The sequence below is a fragment of the Natator depressus genome, chromosome 2 (genome assembly GCF_965152275.1).
Source record: "Natator depressus isolate rNatDep1 chromosome 2, rNatDep2.hap1, whole genome shotgun sequence".
NCBI lineage: Eukaryota > Metazoa > Chordata > Testudines > Cheloniidae > Natator > Natator depressus.
The window spans coordinates 161,872,105-161,891,160 of NC_134235.1; the positions used below are offsets into that span (position 1 = coordinate 161,872,105).

The 19,056-nt window shown below is 43.7% G+C and overlaps 1 protein-coding gene across 8 annotated transcripts in view; it reads left to right on the forward strand.

The window, feature by feature from the left end:
- The first annotated feature begins 18,104 nt into the window (after positions 1-18,104).
- COBL (cordon-bleu WH2 repeat protein) overlaps positions 18,105-19,056 on the forward strand; it is a 242,375-nt gene continuing 241,423 nt past the window's right edge. For 2 of the 8 annotated variants that reach the window (XM_074945229.1, XM_074945234.1), the window contains exons 1-2: positions 18,106-18,349; positions 18,726-18,931. In XM_074945229.1, coding sequence (XP_074801330.1) covers positions 18,888-18,931 — 44 coding nt within the window. In that variant the 5' untranslated portion in view covers positions 18,106-18,349; positions 18,726-18,887. Of the gene's footprint in view, positions 18,350-18,725; positions 18,932-19,056 lie in introns of all 8 variants that reach the window. The other 6 variants (XM_074945239.1, XM_074945238.1, XM_074945231.1 and 3 more) reach the window with 5 other exon arrangements.

The following is a 19,056-nucleotide window of genomic DNA, read 5'->3' on the forward strand; positions in this document are numbered from 1 at the left end:
AGTTATTAATTTCCTTGTGGATTTTTCTATGGCACGCATCACTATAATATCAGTGTGCTTCACAAACGTTCATTCATGTCTTCACCTAACACCCTATGAGGTGAAGGGGTGATGATATCACTATTTTACAAATGGAGCGTTGAGGCACAGAGAGATGAAGGCCAAAAGTGTCCTCCAATTTTAGGTGCCCAAATTGAGATGCCTAGAACCTGATTTTTTAGAGTACTTAGCATGATATAGAGCTTTATATTTTTAAAGCACATTTCCAGTTGCAGCAATCCTCAGTTGCAGCAGTGAGTGTTCGGCACTTCTGCAAAGCAGACCCCAGGCTGGTGAATTGGGCACCCAGAATATCAGGCGCCCACAGTCAGTAAGCACCTGTGAAAAGTTTTGTTTAAGGGTATGTCAACACTGCAACAAAACACCCGTCACTGGCCTGTATCAGCTCACTCAGAGTCATGGGGTTTGGCTGCAGAACTATACATTGCCGTGTAGCTGTTCAGGGTCAGGCTAGAGACTGGCTCTAGGACCTTCCCCCACCTCAAAGGGTCCCGGAGCCCAGGCTCCAGCCCAGGCCCTAATGTCTACACTGCAATTTTATAGCCCTGCAGCCTAAGCCTCAAGAGCACAAATCTGCTGACACAGGCCACTCACAGATGTTGTATTGCAGTTTAGATGTACCCTACATGACTTGCCTAGCATCACACAGGAACTCGAACAGAGAAAGGGATAGAATCCAATTATCAAGGGCAGCATTCAACTGCCTTAACAATGAGGCCATCCCTTCTCTTCCTGCTGTCCCCTGCCTCATTCACTACTCACTTTCCACCTTCTGCAACAAATGAGGCAGGGGTCCTACACACAAGAGTCTCTTTCACTATGCAAACCTGGTTCATCTCCAGAACATCTCCATCCTGTGCACTGAATGAGGCAGCTGTCCTGTTGGAAACTAGTATGTGATCATGTAATTAATGACTGTATCATGATGTATATGTATGAAGGGCTGAATTAAGTTTGCACAGGCCACCTAACTTTTGAGTGCTTGACATTGCAACTTGAATGCCACCGTACCAAGGGGAGGTTGGGGGGCAGGGAGTGGTGAGAGAGAAATCCTGATCCGATTGAAGTCGAAGGCAAAATTCCCATTAACTTCAATGGAGCCAGAATTTCACCCAAACTCTTTACTTGTAAAACTACCTGTGTAATTAAAAATCCCTTCATTACTTCATCTTTGCACCTCTCTCTCACACCAGAACTGAAAACATCATTTAACAGAATTCACCACAGTGTTCTTTATGCTTTCTGTTAGTCCTTTACTTAGGTGGAGGTGTTAGCAGGATCTTTCATTGCCCGCCTCCCACAAGGTTCCCTCTCGGGCCAGCGTCATCTGATTCATCCTCTGGGACCTGCTCCCATTGAAGTCAAAAACAAAAGGCCAATTGACTTCAGCTGGAGCACAGTGGAGCCCTCTAAGGGTTAAAAACGTTGAGATCAGATCTTGGGAATCCCTCCTTTATCCTGTGTTTCAACAGAGCGATGCTGCTGCATGCCCACCCCTTCAGGAAGGGAGGGTGTGAAAAGTTCTGGAACCAGATCTGGGGAATCAGCTCTTCTTGGCTCAGCGCTCACAATTCAGCCTCAGGGAGGGCTGCCAGAATTGTGTTCTAGTGGAGCATCACAGGTTTTCTACATACGGACATTTTAAAGCTTGCTTTTGCAATAACACTTCTTTTCTTACTGATTTTTCTCCTTATCACTTTGGCAATCACTGATTCCTTCCCCACCCCTTTATTTGAAATGTTGCTGAGCTTTTGTGTTGGCTTTGTTGTTAGTTCAACAGCATCACTAGTGTAACGATACAGTTCTGGAAATCATGTTTATTATTTGAAGGCCTTTTGATTCTGTGTACAATCTCTACATCTCCAAGCCCTGCATCTCACATCAATATTATTGCAGTGCTTTCGTGTACAACTCTGAGCTACTGTGGTATATCTTAAATAAAGGGTGGCTTGTCAAGTTTGTTGACCAGTATTTTAACTCCTATTTTCTTTTCTCTGAGGAAGTCTGTATAGCAGGGAACTTAGACTCAGGACTCTGAGGTTCTAGTCCTGGTTCTACCTGGGACTTCCTTTGTGGCCCTTAGTAACTCACTTGGGCTCAAATGTTCAAACCTGGGTGCCTCAATTTAAACACCCACATAAGTGGCTTGATTTTCAGAGGTGATGAGCACCTGCAGCTCCCAGTCAAGTCAACATGCCTTGAGATCCTTAGATAAAAAATTCTATGAGTAAAGTATCTAAATATGTTACTTGTATTATATCTGTCTGAAAAATATCAGTGTTACACATTGTATCTTAATTAATAGTATGAAGGCAGAAAGAGGCAAGGTAACGAATTTCATTGTCAAGATCCATTGTTATAAACTAACACTGAGGGAATGGAAGCTATTGTACAAATTATTAACCTCCTTTATAATATCCTGAGTCATGATCTGCCTTCAAACACAATGACACAGATGATTCAGAGTTAAGATAGAAAACTGTTTTCTTAATAGTCATCTTCTTGTGTAAAAGAAAAAGGCACCACATCCTGAATGGAAGATGGTGTGTGCAATTGCCCTTCTGTGCTGTGACTTTAACTTCTTTTACTAAGTCTTAGCAGAGAGAATAGAAGGATTGTGCTCACAAGATAGCTACCATTGTGTAGCAGCAGGATTGAGCTCCACAAACCTTCCTTGTTGTATTGGGTACTAGCTGAGCTTGGCAAGGACTTTTGCAGGGTTTCCCTATACAGTACACAGAGTGGGTTCAGCGCTAATGAGCTGGGCTTCCTGTTTGAGGAGTTATTAAGGTTTCAGTTTGGCAAATCTTTCATTTAACGTTCCTATAACATACTGGGATATATGGGAGAAAAAGGGCATTTAACAGTAAGGCAGCTTCTGGTGAATAAGCATATAACACATTTTGGGAACTGTATAAGGGAGGACGAACCAGTTAAGTGGGTGAGTAAGCAGCCTCCGTATCCCAGACAACAGCACGTATACCTGGAGAGTCTGCTATAGGCTGTACAAGTTGGAAAAGGGGCGGAGAGTGAGCGGGAACAGGGTGTGAGCATCAGAAGAAGTTGCTACTCTGCATTCCATATACAGCAAGGGCTGAGTAGGGCCTCCAGCATGGGTAGGTCCCTCATGGTACTCCACCTCAAGAGCAGAACAACCATCTGCAAGCACAAGGAGGTAATTGCGTAGTCAGGCCACGATAGTGCACCCAAATATGTTTGCATATGGTGGCCCTGCACACACCTGCGTGAGGGCAAGACCATCTGATCCATATGAACAATAGCTCTCTCATAGCAGAGTTCAAATCAGCAGACACTTCCGGCAGCAGTTTACTTCAAAGTCACTGCAAATGCATGTGGAGAGAGGGCATAGCAATGTCTCCATCAGTGCACTGTCTGTATACATACATTCACTACCCCACAGGTAACCCAATCACATGCTCTCAGAAAGGGATCACAATGCTGATCAAACTGTTAAGCAAGTAACTTTCATTCACAGTCTGGCTTGGGCCACAAAGGGGTTGCTTATCCATATAGCAGATCAGCACATGCATATGTCTGTGCTTGCAAATCCTTGATTTCTGCATGGACATGTATGGAACATGCAAAATGTGCGTGCACTTTTGAAAACTTGGGCTGTTTTTTCAAGAGAAATGGATGGCAGCCCACAGTTTCACTACTAATATCTCATTGGGGGGGAGGGAGGCATTGAATTAAATATTGGGGTTGATTTTCAAAGATATACATGGGATTTTTGTTCACTGTTTCCCATGAAAATCAATGGGAGTTTTACAGTTCAAACACTGAGAAATACTGAAAACAGTCCTATTCATGTTAGGCATTCATTTTGAATATATTTGAAGATTGTATTTTCTGTTTTATGCTATAAAAAGAATAAATCAATTGAAGCTGAGTGATTATAGTCTACCCCAGGATGAATTTTAAATTAGTGTTAGTTATTTACTTACCCATACTGTCAGTAGTCGCTTTGGGGGTGGAGCAATCTCTGCAGAGCTGCTGTATTTTCCCTTGTGATCCTACACAGGTGAGCAGGAGGAGAATGGGCAGAGCCTTGGCTTGCTTCCACCCTAAAACTCTGGCCAGCACAGCTGTGCCAATATGCTGGGGGGTGAACACTGTGCCAGGTATAGAGCTGGTGCATGGTATGTCTCTGATCCCAGAGTAGAGGAGAAACAGGGAGGCAAATTGTGACTCTGTATCACAATTGCTTCCCAGTGTGCTCCTAGGACAGTGCAAAAATGCAGTGTCCCATTCCCAGGGCTTGGAGCCCTCTCTCCCCCCAGCTAGGTTATCCTACCAAGCATGTCAGCTGGGACTTAATTTCCTTTATTTATAAATTAGAGATGTACAATATTTTGTTTTTCAAAGTAACTCTAAACAATTGCTTTGGGCTGTTAATGAATATGCTGAATGTGCAGTGTTTTTCATTCTGTACATCTCTGAATAAATGCATGTGATTCCATATGAAATTACCATCTCCTGTTTCTGATTAACTGTCATAATTTGTTACCACACCCCTATTACATAACATGGAAGTATAGTGTGAGAATTGTATTATGTCAAAGATGTAATAAAACTGCTGATGGAACAAAAGCCTGAGAAGATGGAAAAAGGATCCCAAAGTTCAAATAGCTCATCCACCTAGCAGAAAGTAGGGATGTTAAAAGGATGTTGGATCTCTTTCTCGCTCTGTCTCTCTCTCTCTTTTAGTCATTTGCTTCTTGAGCTGGGATGTCTTTCGGTAGGTTATAAATGGTAGGTTTTTTATGTATGTTCCTGGTAAGATAAATGCAGTTTTGTGATACTGTGGAACATGCCAGCATGAATGATAACGGCATAATGACCATAATAGGTGAATAATTTCAAAAGCCCCTCAACTCTACAAAAAAAGCCTATGGAATCAAGATGTATTTGTGTAAAAAGTATGGCCTGTGCGGACTGGACTGGAAGGTGTTGTCAAAGACAGGGTCCCATAATTACAATGGCCTTTGGATCAGGCCCATGAAGCTCATTACTCATTTCCTCCCATCTCCCCAGCTCACCAAGTTACCAGTCCCTTATTTGAATCATTTTTTTCCTCCAGAAATGTCTCCGTTTTTGCCCAATTGTGTACAGTTAAGAGAGGTGCAACAAGTGAGCTGTATCCCTCAAGAAAGAAGCCGGACTCTGGCCTGTTCTTGAGTGATTGCATCTGTTCCAGTGGTGTGGTGGTGGTGCACCCTTGGATGAAGATCTCCAGGCAACCACCTCCTTAGTCTCTACCTAAGGTCACCCTGATTGGTTCCAGAATGTAACATTTCTGGAAGACTTCCATTTCCCCTACCTCCTCCTATGACCCCCTAGAATAAAATGTATTAACGAATGATACATCTTTTAGAAAAGACGAGATCATCAATGTTTAGCTGTGTTAGCCTATCCTATTGTTGCTTTCTCACTTATTTAATGTTAAGTTCTAAAGCCATTTTAAATACATGTAGAGCTTTTTGAGAGGCAAGACATTTCATTATGCCTAGAAATAAAACCAGACAGGATGATTATGTGCCTTGGTTTTGAATTCCAGACGACTGGCTGTCAAATTAGTGTGGGTGCAATTAAGACTACAATAGCTTGCCCGGATACAAGCTCTGAAAGATCTGGCTCAGGACTTTGAAGAAAAAAAATCCCTTGAAAATGTGAACGTGCCAGGTCACACTGATGACTAGAGCCAAGCTCAAAAGCGGGCACTACCATCACTGTCTGTACTTGATGAGGAATCTGGGGTTTTGCCGGTGGAGGCTCCTCAGGGGAGGAAAAGCAGGCTCTTCCTCTTCTAGTCTGATATGGAGACAGTGTGACCTTAGTCATTGCTGCAAGCTGGCTCTGGGTACAGAACTTTGTGTTAATTTTGTCTGCCAACTTTCAGACATCATGAGCCTTCTCCGGGTATTGCCCTGTCAATAGCAACCATTGAATCTCTTTTCTTTTGAGGCCTGCTTCTTCTCTCACACCAGAATAGCTCTATTGATTTCAGCAGATTTACCCCGACGGAATCAGACCCTTTGTGGGTTTGCACAGATTAAATCATTTAACATCAAAAATATTTTAATGGCTGTTCAGTTTATGGAGTAAGCTATAGATAGCATGACAAAGAATCTTCCTTTTCTTTTTTTTTTAATTGAAGAAACAAAATATGCAAAATACATTAAATCTAATTTTAATGAATTTTTGCATTCATTTAGATCTGTGTATGCTTCATCATGCTATTTAGCATAAGGCCATAATGATGGCAGAATGCAGTTGAAGTGATGCAATTGAAGTATTGGTATTGGAACAGCAAGTTTAGCTGTATCTGCCTAAATATACATATATACATACATGTATACATATAAATATACATGTATATATGTATATTTAGGCAGATACAGCTAAACTTGCTGTTCCAATACCAATACTTATCAAAACTATTATGCTACTGATATATATATAAGACAGGGGACCTGATTCTGTTTCCATTTACTCTTATGTAAATCATGATTAACTGCATTGAAATAAGGTAGCTACATCTAGGTAATACCACTGTGAAATCAGAATTGGGCCCATAAATTACAGCTATGAAGATTGGTATTGCAATTCTTTATCCATCTTAAAGTTTCAAAATGGCACTGTAGGATATCAGCAACTAGAGGAGGTTGAAATTTTCTAAATTTTGATGAAAAAATGAGAAATTAGCATAGGAACTCAGTCATTATTTGTGCTCAGGCTGCTGACTTTATGTTGATAGTCTATATAGACAGAGGCCTTGTTTTATTTAAGACTCTGTATTAGCAAAAGCAGATTGTGACACCATAAGATTAGATATGGACCCAAGTTGCAAAGTTCTGAGCTGCCCTCTGATATGAACTGCTCTAACGTTCAGGGAGAGAGGAGGCTTGTGTAGACTTTTATAGATTTAGGGAGAAGCTGGTAATTTTGGATCTCATCTTCCCTGAAGTTCATGATAATTAGGATTGAGAGGCTTAGTTTGAGCCCATCTCTATACAAACCCAAAGAGACCAAATGGATCCATCACAAAAAGTAAATCTAAGCAAAGACTTGAGGCCAGAACTCTGTACTATGAGGAATTATGCCAGTGAATAATCCTGTATTGATAAGGAGGAAACACATCCTTTTAGTCATAATGATCTGCAACGTGAGCAGTTCTCAATCAAGGTAAGGCCTCCCACAACCTACCTACAATCCAGTACATTACTTATAGATTATAACACAGGGATGGAGTAGGGAAGAAGGCAGGTCGCATGGTAAAGCCACATACATAGTCATGATTTGTATAAAGAAAATTTGGTGTGTGCTTTATGTGGATAGTTTGTTTAGCAATGTTCATGGCTTTCCCAGGCAGTAACTGGAATGTCCTTTCTGCACTTTGTACTAGCCTTAGATCTGAAAAGACAGACTTGCCTCAAGTTGAGCAATTGGAAAAGTGCAGCATGGCTCACTGAGCAACATCTTATTAAACCTTTATCCCTGCTCCAGGACAGGTTGACTTCCCGAAACAATGGAGAGCCAGCTAGACAGAAGGCCCATTTAAGATAAAGTTCACTGTGTCCCTTGCAGTCAGATCCCTGTCTGGTTGAATGTTCTGGAAATTGCAGGACACTGAAGGGAATCCTAAGCAAACACTGCATAGTGATCAGGCAGTGTTTCTACAAGTTCTCGGGGAATATGTATTTGGGAACAGGTGCTGCTCATGTCTGAAATGCTGCTTAGTGACGGGAAAAGTCTGACAACGATGTGAGTAAGGAGCAAGCAACATTGCCATAAGGAGTGGTTATAGGTAGGTCTCTATGCTTAGCATTGTGAGAGGTATCAGTTCTTGAAGGGGGCATTGGGGATGACTGTCCACAACTTAGTTTACAGCGGGGTGAGCTCAGGCTGGAAAAGCATGGGATACACTCAGGGATTCTTCAGTCCTGTAGTACCAATGCACAGCATCCAAAGAAAGGGAGATATTTTGGAGTAGATAATTGACACCTTTTACTGCATTCTCTTCGACTGCCCATGCCATAAGCAAATGCATAACAGTCATGAATGGGTGGGCATGAGACATACATCTCACAGCTGCTCATTGTGGGGAGAATCTTATCCTAAAACCATCACTTTTACAGGCACTAAAGGATCTTAACCCTGCAGAACCAGGAAACACAGGAACTGGTGTATTGGATCAGGCCAGTAGTTCATCTAGTCCGGAATCCTGGCAACAGCTGAGGTTTAGCTGCAGAAATGTATGTGTGCGCGGGGGGTGGGTGGGGGGAATGTGTGGGAAGAAGGAGAATTCAAAGGAGACCACACAAAGGGCTCATGCTTCAAACAGAGAAAAAGCTGTTGTGATAACTTGGCCTCCAAATTTACCCTAACTGTGAGCTCCACTGTGAACAGTATGTGAAAGTTCCTAAGATTTCGCACTAACCTATCATAAAAAACGTTGCTGGGAAAAGGTGCAAAAGCAAGACAGAATGACTGAATCAGCCCAAACAAAATCAGCCCTACGAACATCACTTAACGACTGTGTTAAGATTGTGCCAGATAAACAAGAAAAGTGTGGAACCAAAAATCGATGAGCCAAAATTGGTGTGTTGGGAAACTAGGCCTAATTGGTGGGCAAACTAATGAGGGGAGGGACTGTCCCACCCACCATTCCCTTTGTGGGTCCTTAAAAGAAAGAGACGTGGGGGAGAAAAAATTGACTAGTGGAGTGAGCTGCACTGTCATGGCTGCAAAACCCACTATCTCCTGGGACCCCTGGACTTTGTCATCCTGATCTTGAGAGATGATCCAGGCCAGAGAGAGGGACCCAGGCGACACCGCCACCTCCACTGGCTCCAGCTGAATCCCAACACCACCTGGGATGAAACGGGGATGGACTTTAACAACAACAGCTCCAGCCCATCTCAGCTACTACTTTTCCTTTCTCCAAAAGGACAGTTATTTCTACTTTTGATACCATCGAAGAGGTGGTGAAACAAGGGCTTTTTGCCTTCTAAAAACTCTTTCCAGGTAAAGGGAAAGGGAACAAGAGATGATGTAACAATGAAAGCCTTATTCAGTACTGTACTTTTCAAATGCTTTAACTGTTTTTTCCCTTCTTTTTTTTTGCCTTTTAATGAAAGGTTATAAGAATTTTTAGTGGTGTTTGCCATGGTACTAAGCAGGCTGATGTCTCTGTATACTAAACCCCAGACCTTGTTTAACACTCTTCAGTGTTGGACAGTGACTGGGTTATAACAACACTTTTGGCCCATTTATTCCATTTAAATTAATACAAAGTCACATGTTCCACGTAAGGCATGGAGCTGTGCTCTGTGGTGGCTATGCCACAGCACAAAGCAGTAATTTGGGAGTGCAGCTGACAGATCTGTGGCTGTGTGGGTCCACTGGTTGGTACCTGCATAGTTTAGGAGCAAGGACTACTGCATCTATATCAGGGTTGTAGCAGTAGTCACAAAGTAGTTCTACTGTCCCTGTATAGTCTGGGAGGGGAAGACTCCCAACCTCCCAAGCACACAGTCACTATGCCTCAGTGGGGTCTCTTCTTAAGTTTCTCTAGGGCAGTATGGATCTCCAGCACATCCAGCATGGGCTAATGCACACAAGACACAACTGAGCACAAAATCAATAGGCCAGAGAGAATAATATGATTGGGTATGGAAGGTTCCAGTCCAAAATGCATGGTTTGATATGTTAACCACCCCTCCAATCCATCAATTGGAAGGAAAACAAACAAAAAAATAATCCCTGTAAACAGGTAATTAACATATGGGTTTTTTTTAAAGTCCTGGGGAGCCTGCAGTTCTTATGATCATAGGACTGTGTCCACACATTATTGAGAAATATCAGCTTCAGCCCGAGCTACTCACTGTCTTCGGTGTCTACTTATAACCCATTTTAAAATAAACTGTTTTTACTCTACAGACAGCTGAGTTTACAGAAATTCCTTTTATTTTATTTACAGCCATTTTTTAAAGTTTTCCCTTTAGAGTGCATCAACATAAGACTTCCTGCACTGCAGGCAGGGCCCAATCCTGAAGTCCTTAGTCAGGCAAAACTCCCATCAAAATCCATGGTAATTTTACCTGAAAGTAGCACAGCTGGATCAAGCCTGCAGTCTCATAAAATGTCTGTCTGTTGTGCCAACTCTGAGTCACATGACCTCTACTCAGCATGGACTGCACGTTCTAAAATGTGGCATTGTGTCCCTGGTCTATGTTGAGGTATGGAGCCAATGTGTAGTGGCGAAGTGGAGGTTCCTTGAACTGCTCTTCCTTTCAAAGGCAGAGAAACACCATAGATCTGGGGGCAGCATGCTTAACAGCAACCTCTAGCTGCTAGTGCAGAAAGGAATAGTGTGCATTTTCCCCAGCTCCTACTTCCAGCTGTCTTGGAGGCATGGACCACCTCCCAACACAAGCACTAGGTCAACATCCTGGTAGACATCTGCATGGGTTCCAGTGGGACAGGAGAAAGAAGAAGCCCCCTGGTCCTCTCCTACCTTTCACACCAGCATAGATTCAGGTAGAATTTGCCTTTGTGTACTAATAAGCAAACCTATTTGGTTAAACATGTACAGTAATAGTCATTGACAAATCATTGCTAATACAGATTAGGCCATGCTGTAACCATGTAATGCCTACCTATAAATGTAGCCATATCATTGCACTCATTGACAAGGCTGTTTGGCATGTTTTAGTATTGGTATTTATTTGTATTACAGCAGTTCCTAGAGATCTCAACTGAGATCAGAGCCCCATTAAACTAAACATTATACTTTCTGTTATTATATGTTAAAACATATAATAACAGAAAGTCCCTATCCCAAAGAGATTAGGATCTAAGTAGAATTTAGTTAGATTGCAAACTCTTTGGGGGCAGAGGCAGTGTCTTTGTTCTGTGTTTGTACAGCACCTAGCGTAATGGGGTCCTGGTTCATGACTGGGGCTCGTGGGTGCTACCACAATACAAATAAAAAAAGCAAACAGTGGAAGGTAAATTTGCCCAAAGTCACATGGCAGATCATTGGCAGAGCCAGGAATAGAACTCAGGTGTCCAAACACCTAGTTGTGTCTTATCTGCTAGACCACACTGCTTCTCTAAAGTAACTTAATCCTCTTTACTGCTTTCTTACAGTTGATATTTGAGACTAATGTGACAGAATTAACTCTGGCTTGATATTTTCCAAAAATACAACTTTGCCAAATTCTCAGTTTTGTTTGCTATTTTGATAGGTCTTCCCTAAAATGTATATTATTCCTTTGTGGTTATTATAGGTTCCTGTTAAAATCAATAAGAGTCGTGGAGTTAAACTCCCTTACCTCTTGCTGAAAATTTAGAGCAAGGTGAGTCTGGGGCTGAAGCAAATGGTTTAAGTAAAAGTATTGGAAGTGTTATGATCCCTGTGGATTTTTCAGTCCTACTCATTTAAAAAAAACCTCTGCTTTTTATGGCTTAAGCCTACACTCATTACTCAATCAAAACTCTCATTGACACAGAGGTACAGAGGGAAGAAAGCTGCAGTTGTGAACTGAGGTCAGGATCTCATCTGTGTTATGGAATAACATTCAAGGTTGTATACTTTGGATTTGCCTCGAGTAGAAAAAGAGGTTAGGTTGAGATTAGTGAATACAAGGTAGTTCTTAGTCTCTCCTGTGCCACTGACACATTGGGTTGTCCAGTGCCTCCACTGATTATAGTTGCTCCGTAGCTGTGATACTTTTTCCCAGGTGATGCCAATGCATTCAATATCCTCTGTCACTATCTTCTGCCAGTTCTTTTTTAGCCGTTCTCACTTTCTTCTTCCTCCCTCCGGTACGTTCAATGCTTGCATAGCCTATTTCCCATCTTCTATACCACCGTTCTTTTGATGATATTTTCTAATATGTCTGCTCTGTCAGCTCCCTTATTCTCAGATTTATTGTTTTGTCTTTCCATGAAATGTGCGGTATCTTCTTAGCCATCTGTGATGAGAAGCCTCCAATCTTGTTTTGTTGGCCAGGTCTCTGCTCCATATAGTAGTATGCTCAGTACAGTTATGTGGTATAATCTGATCAGTTTGGCATGGAGACCTCATGTAGTGAGGAGGTGTGGCCTCCCTCTGAAATTGACAGAACCCCCTAGACTGCGTTGGTGCTCACCCCTGCCAGAACCTCCTAGACTATTTGCTGCCCCGCCCTGAATGAGGGCCTGGGGCTTCAGACTTTGTTGCTCTGCCCTGCCTGCAGGCCAGATCACCCTACACTATTTGCAACCCTGCCCTTACTGGGGGTTGAGGCTCATAGACTGCTTTACTGCTCCGCCTGGCCTGAGGGCCTGAACACTGGGAGCAGCTAATTCCCCTTTTTATATCACCTTCACAGGTGCATGCCAGTGAGGAGGCATGGCCTCCCTCAGAGATTAACAGGGAGGGACAGCCACGCACTCTTACACCTCTCTTTGACCAGATGTTGTTCCACCTTCAAAAACGATGTTTGCTTTTCCTAATCTCATATGAATATCTTTATGAAAGCCACATTAAGATGTCATCACACACCCCAGATAGCAGAATGCTTCTACCTATTTGATTTATTTTCCATCCGCATACAATTTTGTATCTATTGTCCAGTTTCTTACCTTCATAATCTTGGTGTTCTCTGCATTTACTTTCAATCCAACTTTTCTGTTTCCTGTTCTACCTTTGAGATAAAGACAATCATTCCACTCCATGTCATATGTAGTAAAGCAATGTCTTTTGCAAAGTCAAGGTTGTGTAGCTCATCTCGCTTAACCCATTTTACTCTGTCCACAATACCTTTTGTTGCTAATGCAAAGAGGAGGTGATAACACACAACCTTGCCTAACTCCAGACACAATACAGAACCACTCACCCAGGCCAGTATCTGATCTTACTGTACTTCCACTTCCATCATATAATCTCCTTATTATTAGCTTGTCTGGCATTCCATAGCTCCTAGTAATATTCCACAGGGCCTCTCTGAGAACACTACTGAATGTTTTCTTAAAGTCAATAATGCTGAATAAGACAGGGTTTTGCCAAGCAGTAGCTTTTTCAATGATCCTTTGAAGAGTGAATATGTGTTCAAAACATTGTCTACCTGGATGGCACCAAGCCTGCTCTTGTAATATTTCATCCCTTGCTTTCTTCATTTTATTCAGTTAATTCTTTGCCTGTGATTGATAGCAGTACAATACCTCTCCAGTTTATATGCTGAATAAGATCACCCTTTTTTTGGCAATGCCACAATGAGGCCATCTTTCCAGTCTTGTGGCACTTGTTTTTTCACCCATATTTCATCACAGAAACAAAGAAACACAGACCAGATTCCAGTGCTTAACAGGACCAGGCTAATGAAAGTATGAAAGACAAATGGTCAAACCGGAAGAAGACAATAGTCGAGATAGCAGAGGAAGTAGTTGGCCACCGAAGAGAGCGGAAGAAAGATGCATGGATTACATCTGGAACGTGGGCAGCAACTGATGAGTGGAAAGCTCTGAAGGCAAAAATGGAAGAGTGCGAGAAACAGGCAGAACTTTTAGAATCAGATGTAAAATACAGAGAAAAGGACAAAGATTTAAAGAAGAGATTCAGGCAAGATAGAAATGTCTGGATTCAGGAGAAGGCTGCAAAGGTAGAAGAAGCAGCATAGAGGGGAGACTTAAGGCAACTCTATGGAATAGTGAAAGGCCTCTCAGGAAGAACCAGGCCATCACAGGTTATGCCCGTCAGGGATTCTCCTGGAAAGATTTTGAAAATGCATTAACAAGCCAGACAATGGAAGAAACATTTCCATTCTGTATTAAAACTGTCCAGAGCCAACATTCATGCAGGTTCCAGAGAAATATGAATGCTAAATTAGAAAAAGAAGAGGGACTAACAACACCTGATAAAATTAAAGCAGCTACCAAAGGCTTCAAATGGAGGAAAGCTCTTAGGGTTGACCAAATTCAAGCAGAGGTATTAAAGGCGGTAGACAAATTCTGACTGAACAGCTACCAGGTTAGTAACATATTCACTAACTGATCTATGTGCAATCTTTCCCTATTGTAGAGGCAGGTTTACATCTTTTACCTTGATTTAACTAGTCAAGGTCCACCCTGGCTTGAGGTTCCTGGGTGGACCTCAGCCAGCTAAATCTAGGTAAACGATGTGTTAATCTGTGTCTACAGTAGGAAAAAGCCCAGGGTTAGCTAACATAAGTTAGTTAATCCTGACCTAATCTTGACCTTTCCTCCTGATCTAGAGAAACCAATTTAGTTGCTGGAAACTATCTCAACTTCTGACCTGTCTGACTAGATTCCTCACATGTTCAGCTAAGTTTGCACTATACACTTCATATTTTCAGTGTTTATAACTTCAATCTATTAAAATTTGCTAAACCCTAAAACATGGTGAACCTGTTTTCTTCCGAGGAGAATGTATTATTAAATAGTTTCAAAGGGTTGATTCAGTAGTATTTTATTTAGTATGAAACAAGATAAAAAATATAGAAATTTAACGATTTTTTTAAAATTTGTGTAACAGGGCATCAACTGACTTTAAAAAGATATTGCACCACCAACAAATCCATAGTAATGTTCTGGTTGCTTATTTTTTCACTTTTATTTTTTTTAAAGACCTAAGACATTTGACTGAAAGAAGCCATTGCCCAAACATCTTTAATATTTTTTCTAAGGATTTTTATGAAGGATCCTTTCAGTTGAACTGCATGGCACTAGAGGCTATACAGACAGGGAGAGATTGAAAATCCAGTCTTGGGAGGGGGGAAGCACTCCCAAACTCAAACAATTGTACAAGATTTGCAGCTGCTCACTCAGTCCTTCTGAGAACGACAGCCCGGTGCCTAAAAATGGCCTTGATTAACACCCTGCCATTTGTACTGTGGGAATGACAATGCACACTGGAAATGCTGCACCCTTTGACCTTTCAGAGAATGGGGCCTACTTCAGAGGATCTTGCAAAGTTCTAAGTGCCCTTTTGGAGCCAAAGGGAGTAAAGGGCGCTCAGCACATTTCAGGATCAGGCCCTTATCTACCCATAACCCAGATTCTTCAGTCGCATATACAGTAGTAGATTAATCTGTTATTGGTTCCAGCATTTTTGAAGAGACATTAGAATGATAATTCTAGTGTTCTACAGACTTCCATTCTGCTGTGGTATACCTCAGTCCCTCCTATTCTCTGCCTGTGGCACATAATAGTTCACTCTCCTGTGGGCTGTAATACTGTGGTCTAATTTTGGTTGTTGGGTTTAGTGTCCAAATGCTGAGTGGTGTTGATGGCTTATGACATACAGGAGGTCTCATTAGATTATGTGGTTGTCCCTTCTGGCCTTAAACTCAATGACTATGACAACAGACCAATATTGTGTGTATAGAACAATACGATTGTGTGTAACATCTTTCCTATCAATTACATCCCAAAAGTTTTTAAAGAATTATATATTAAAAGACTGAGAATAAGAATAAGGTATAAATCACAGAAAACTCTTATATGACAACATTAGGTGGTGAATAAATTAGAACATAAAAGGGTAAGGCCAATAATAGAGGGAGAGAAAAAATTAAAGTATCAATTAAGGTATGTTGTAAGACATGTACAATGTAAGGTAGAAATATAGGAAGGCTGCTTCATGGAACAGAAGCTACAGGAGAGAGGCCCTCTCACAGCAGTGGGCTGATTATGCGAGGGGACAGAGAAGGCAGGTGCTAGACAAGCAGGTAGAGTAGAGAGAGACAGAGACAAGTTGTGTGGAGCAGACTACTACAAACCATGGAGAGTTTTAAAAATGTGGGGTGGTAAATTCTACTCTCACTTACACAGATGCAAATCCCATGAATTGGAACAGAAGTTGCACTTGTGTAACTCTAAGCAGCATTGGGACAAAAGAAAATAATTTTGAACAGGATCGTGAAGTGAACGCGGGAGCCAGTAAGGTGGATTGTGAATGGTGGAGGGGTGTGTGTGTGTGTGTGTGTGTGTGTGTGTGTGTGTGTGTGAGAGCGAGCGAGCGCGCAAGCTGCATTCTTTACCTTCTGGAGTCTGGAACGTTGGGAGTTAAGAGGAGTGAACTGGAGATGAAATCATGGATGATTATACAGGTACATTATACTAGATTAAGTTATTTGAATTTTATTTTAATTTCATTTTATTTACATTGTAGGTGAAGATTGTGAATGCCTCCCCAAATCCTTGGTACTAATGAAGTACAGTACAGTGCAGTGAAATTCAGTCGAAGGCACTGGTAGCACAGAACAGGGGAGGTGCACAAAAAGGTGCACACCTCTAGTTGGCTTTCACCAGCAAATAAATCCATGTCTGAAATGTTTGCCAGAGTTTATCTTATGCCTGGGGAAAGGATGGTAGCTTTCTTGCAAACAGCAATAACATCTTTTTTGTGTTGCTGCTGACTAGGATCTGCCAGGTCTCACTCAGTGCGGGGGGGAACTCCCCCATTTTGTGCTAGAGCAGTGTCTGGTGAATAATTCCATGCTGGATGCTAACCGGAGCCAGATACACTCTGATAGGTAGGCATGTGTGTGAGAGCTCAATATGGAGAAAACTCTAGTGGCTTCTCCAGGGGGCAGGGGGAGCTCCAGAAAGAGGTGCCCCTGGAGCTGTCAGAGGTGCTGCTGAGTGAAAAAGCAGGGCCAGGGTGAGCTTCATTTCCCTTATCCCCACTTATCAGATTCACTTGGTTAAATTTCTTGCTTTAAAGCTAGTGAACCTGCATGTTCCTGTTCTCTGGTTCCTGCCCAACGTGGCTGGCTGAGCTGCCCATCAATCCTCCCCAGCCCCTTTTCCTACCATCCCCAGTGATTGAAGGAAGCAAATGGAGTGGGTGGAAGGGAGTGGTGCAGATAAACTCATATCTGAGGGTCCAATAACACCCAAAAGCATAGGAGCAACAGCGATGCACACACAGCGGCAACAAAACCCAGGCTCTTATGTTGGTCTCATAGCAGAGGCAAGCACAACTGTTGCTTGCCAAGGCTGCTAGTCTGGGACAATTTGAATGAGGGGGAACTATTTTTAAATGCGTGCCACCTTAAGGTGTCATCTACGCTGCAGAAAATACTGTGTTTGGTAACCCAATGAAAACCTAGTTCACCCTTGCAATCTGGAAGGGACAGAACCATTCTAAACAGTTCCAAAACTGTCCTACAGTGCTGGAAAGTCCACAGCTGTAGCATGACTTGTGATCATGGCGATCTCAGGAATCTCGTGGTCAAATCTGGATCACTAACCCTACCCAGCACCCCCTTGAGGCACACCAAGTTTCAAAGCAAACTATCTGTGAGGATTTAAAACAGGTAAAAGATTTGAGCTGTAAACTGAAAGTTGGTCCTAATCTTTTAACCATAGGAGACCTGGGGCTCCACTATAATCTGTCCTGACTACGCTACTTGACTAAACTATTCCAGGAGAGTTCTGTGTTATACCTTGGATATATTTTCTTCAGGAGAGCTGACACCTTAAAGGCTCTCTATCTAATCTATCTATAGTCCCCTCTACCTTCAATTAGGGCTGCACATTCCATTTCCACCACCATAAGGCCCATTTATAGAAGGATGTTTTTGTTTGTTCATTTTCAGTAAAAAATAAATACCCTTCCCCCACCCCGTATGCTTTCCATTGCCATATGGGAGACGAAGAAGGGAGTTTTGCATTTGGACCAATACATGCAGTGAGGCTCATGGCTCTTTTTAGGGAGTAAATGCCACAGTCTTGGGTCAACCCCCTTGAAAGCCCAGGCTCCTGGCCACAGGTGCTTCCCCTTGAGACTGACAGGTGCCTGCGGTCTGAGCTGTAATAGGATCGGGAATACGCTGCTGTGGCTCGTTCTACAAGGCGCTTTGCGCTGCCCTCTCCTTCCTCCGCGGGCTGCTGTCCTGGCGCGGGGCTGGGTTGTGTAAGAGGAGTTGGAGTGGCGTTGCCCTTTGAGGGTGATTTATGGGGCGGGCTGGGCGAGCCGAGCTGCGTGCACGGCAGTGTCACTCTCCCTGCCCCAGAAAAGGCGCCGTCGCTGTGTTTGTATTTGTCCCGAGCAGTCACATGGAAACGGGTTCGCAGCGCGCCTCCGCCTCCCCTCGCCTAAACTTCAGCACCGGCTGGGATCGAGGAGCAGGAGCCGCGCTCCCAACCGGGTGCCTTTCGCCCGGCAAGGGGCTCCCCCCCCCCCAGCAAGGCAGCGGCCATGCCCGTGTGACAGCGCGGAGCCGCCACCAGGCTCGGCCCTCCCAGCCTTCGGGTGAGTGGATCGGAGCCTGGCGCTGCCCAGCAGAGTAACTGGGGGGGGGGGGCGGTTTCGCCGCGGCTCATTCCTATGTGCGGCGGGGGCAGGCGCGCGCGGGGCACGCGCTGCCCCAGGTGGATCATCGCCTCCCGGGTGCCTCCCCGCCCTGCAGCCTGCGGGTCGCTCGCCACCTTGAAGGCTGCGGGCGGGCTGGGCTGGCCGCGGTCGGTGCGGGGGGCCGCCGGGCGCTGCTGCGTTTCCTTCCCCCTCCTTGCCTGTGCCCCCTCGCTCGGGCGTGGTGCCTGGCGGAGAGGAGTCGTTCCTGCCAGCTGCCTTATTTGCTCAGCGGGTGCCAGGCAGGGAACAGTAACTTTACTCTCTCCTCTCCCAGACAGCCAGGGGAGGATGGCTCGGCCAGAAGGGAGGAAAGTGTGAATGAAAGGAGGAGGAGAAGAAAGGCATCCGCTCATCATTTTCGCCCTTCCCCCCGCACCCCCCTCCCAAACTGGAATTGTATCAAGCCTTTAATTCAGTGGAAAGGAGTGAGCCATCCATGGAGACTCTCGCGCAGCCCGGGGCCAATAAACCTCCCAGCGGGTAAGAGACCTCCTGTCACACACTGGGCAGTTAGGAGGCGGGGGGGGGGGGTTGTGGCTTCAATGACTAGCCTGGGGTGGGGAGTGTGTTGATTTATTTTGGTAGGCTCCAGGAAGGTTTCCTAC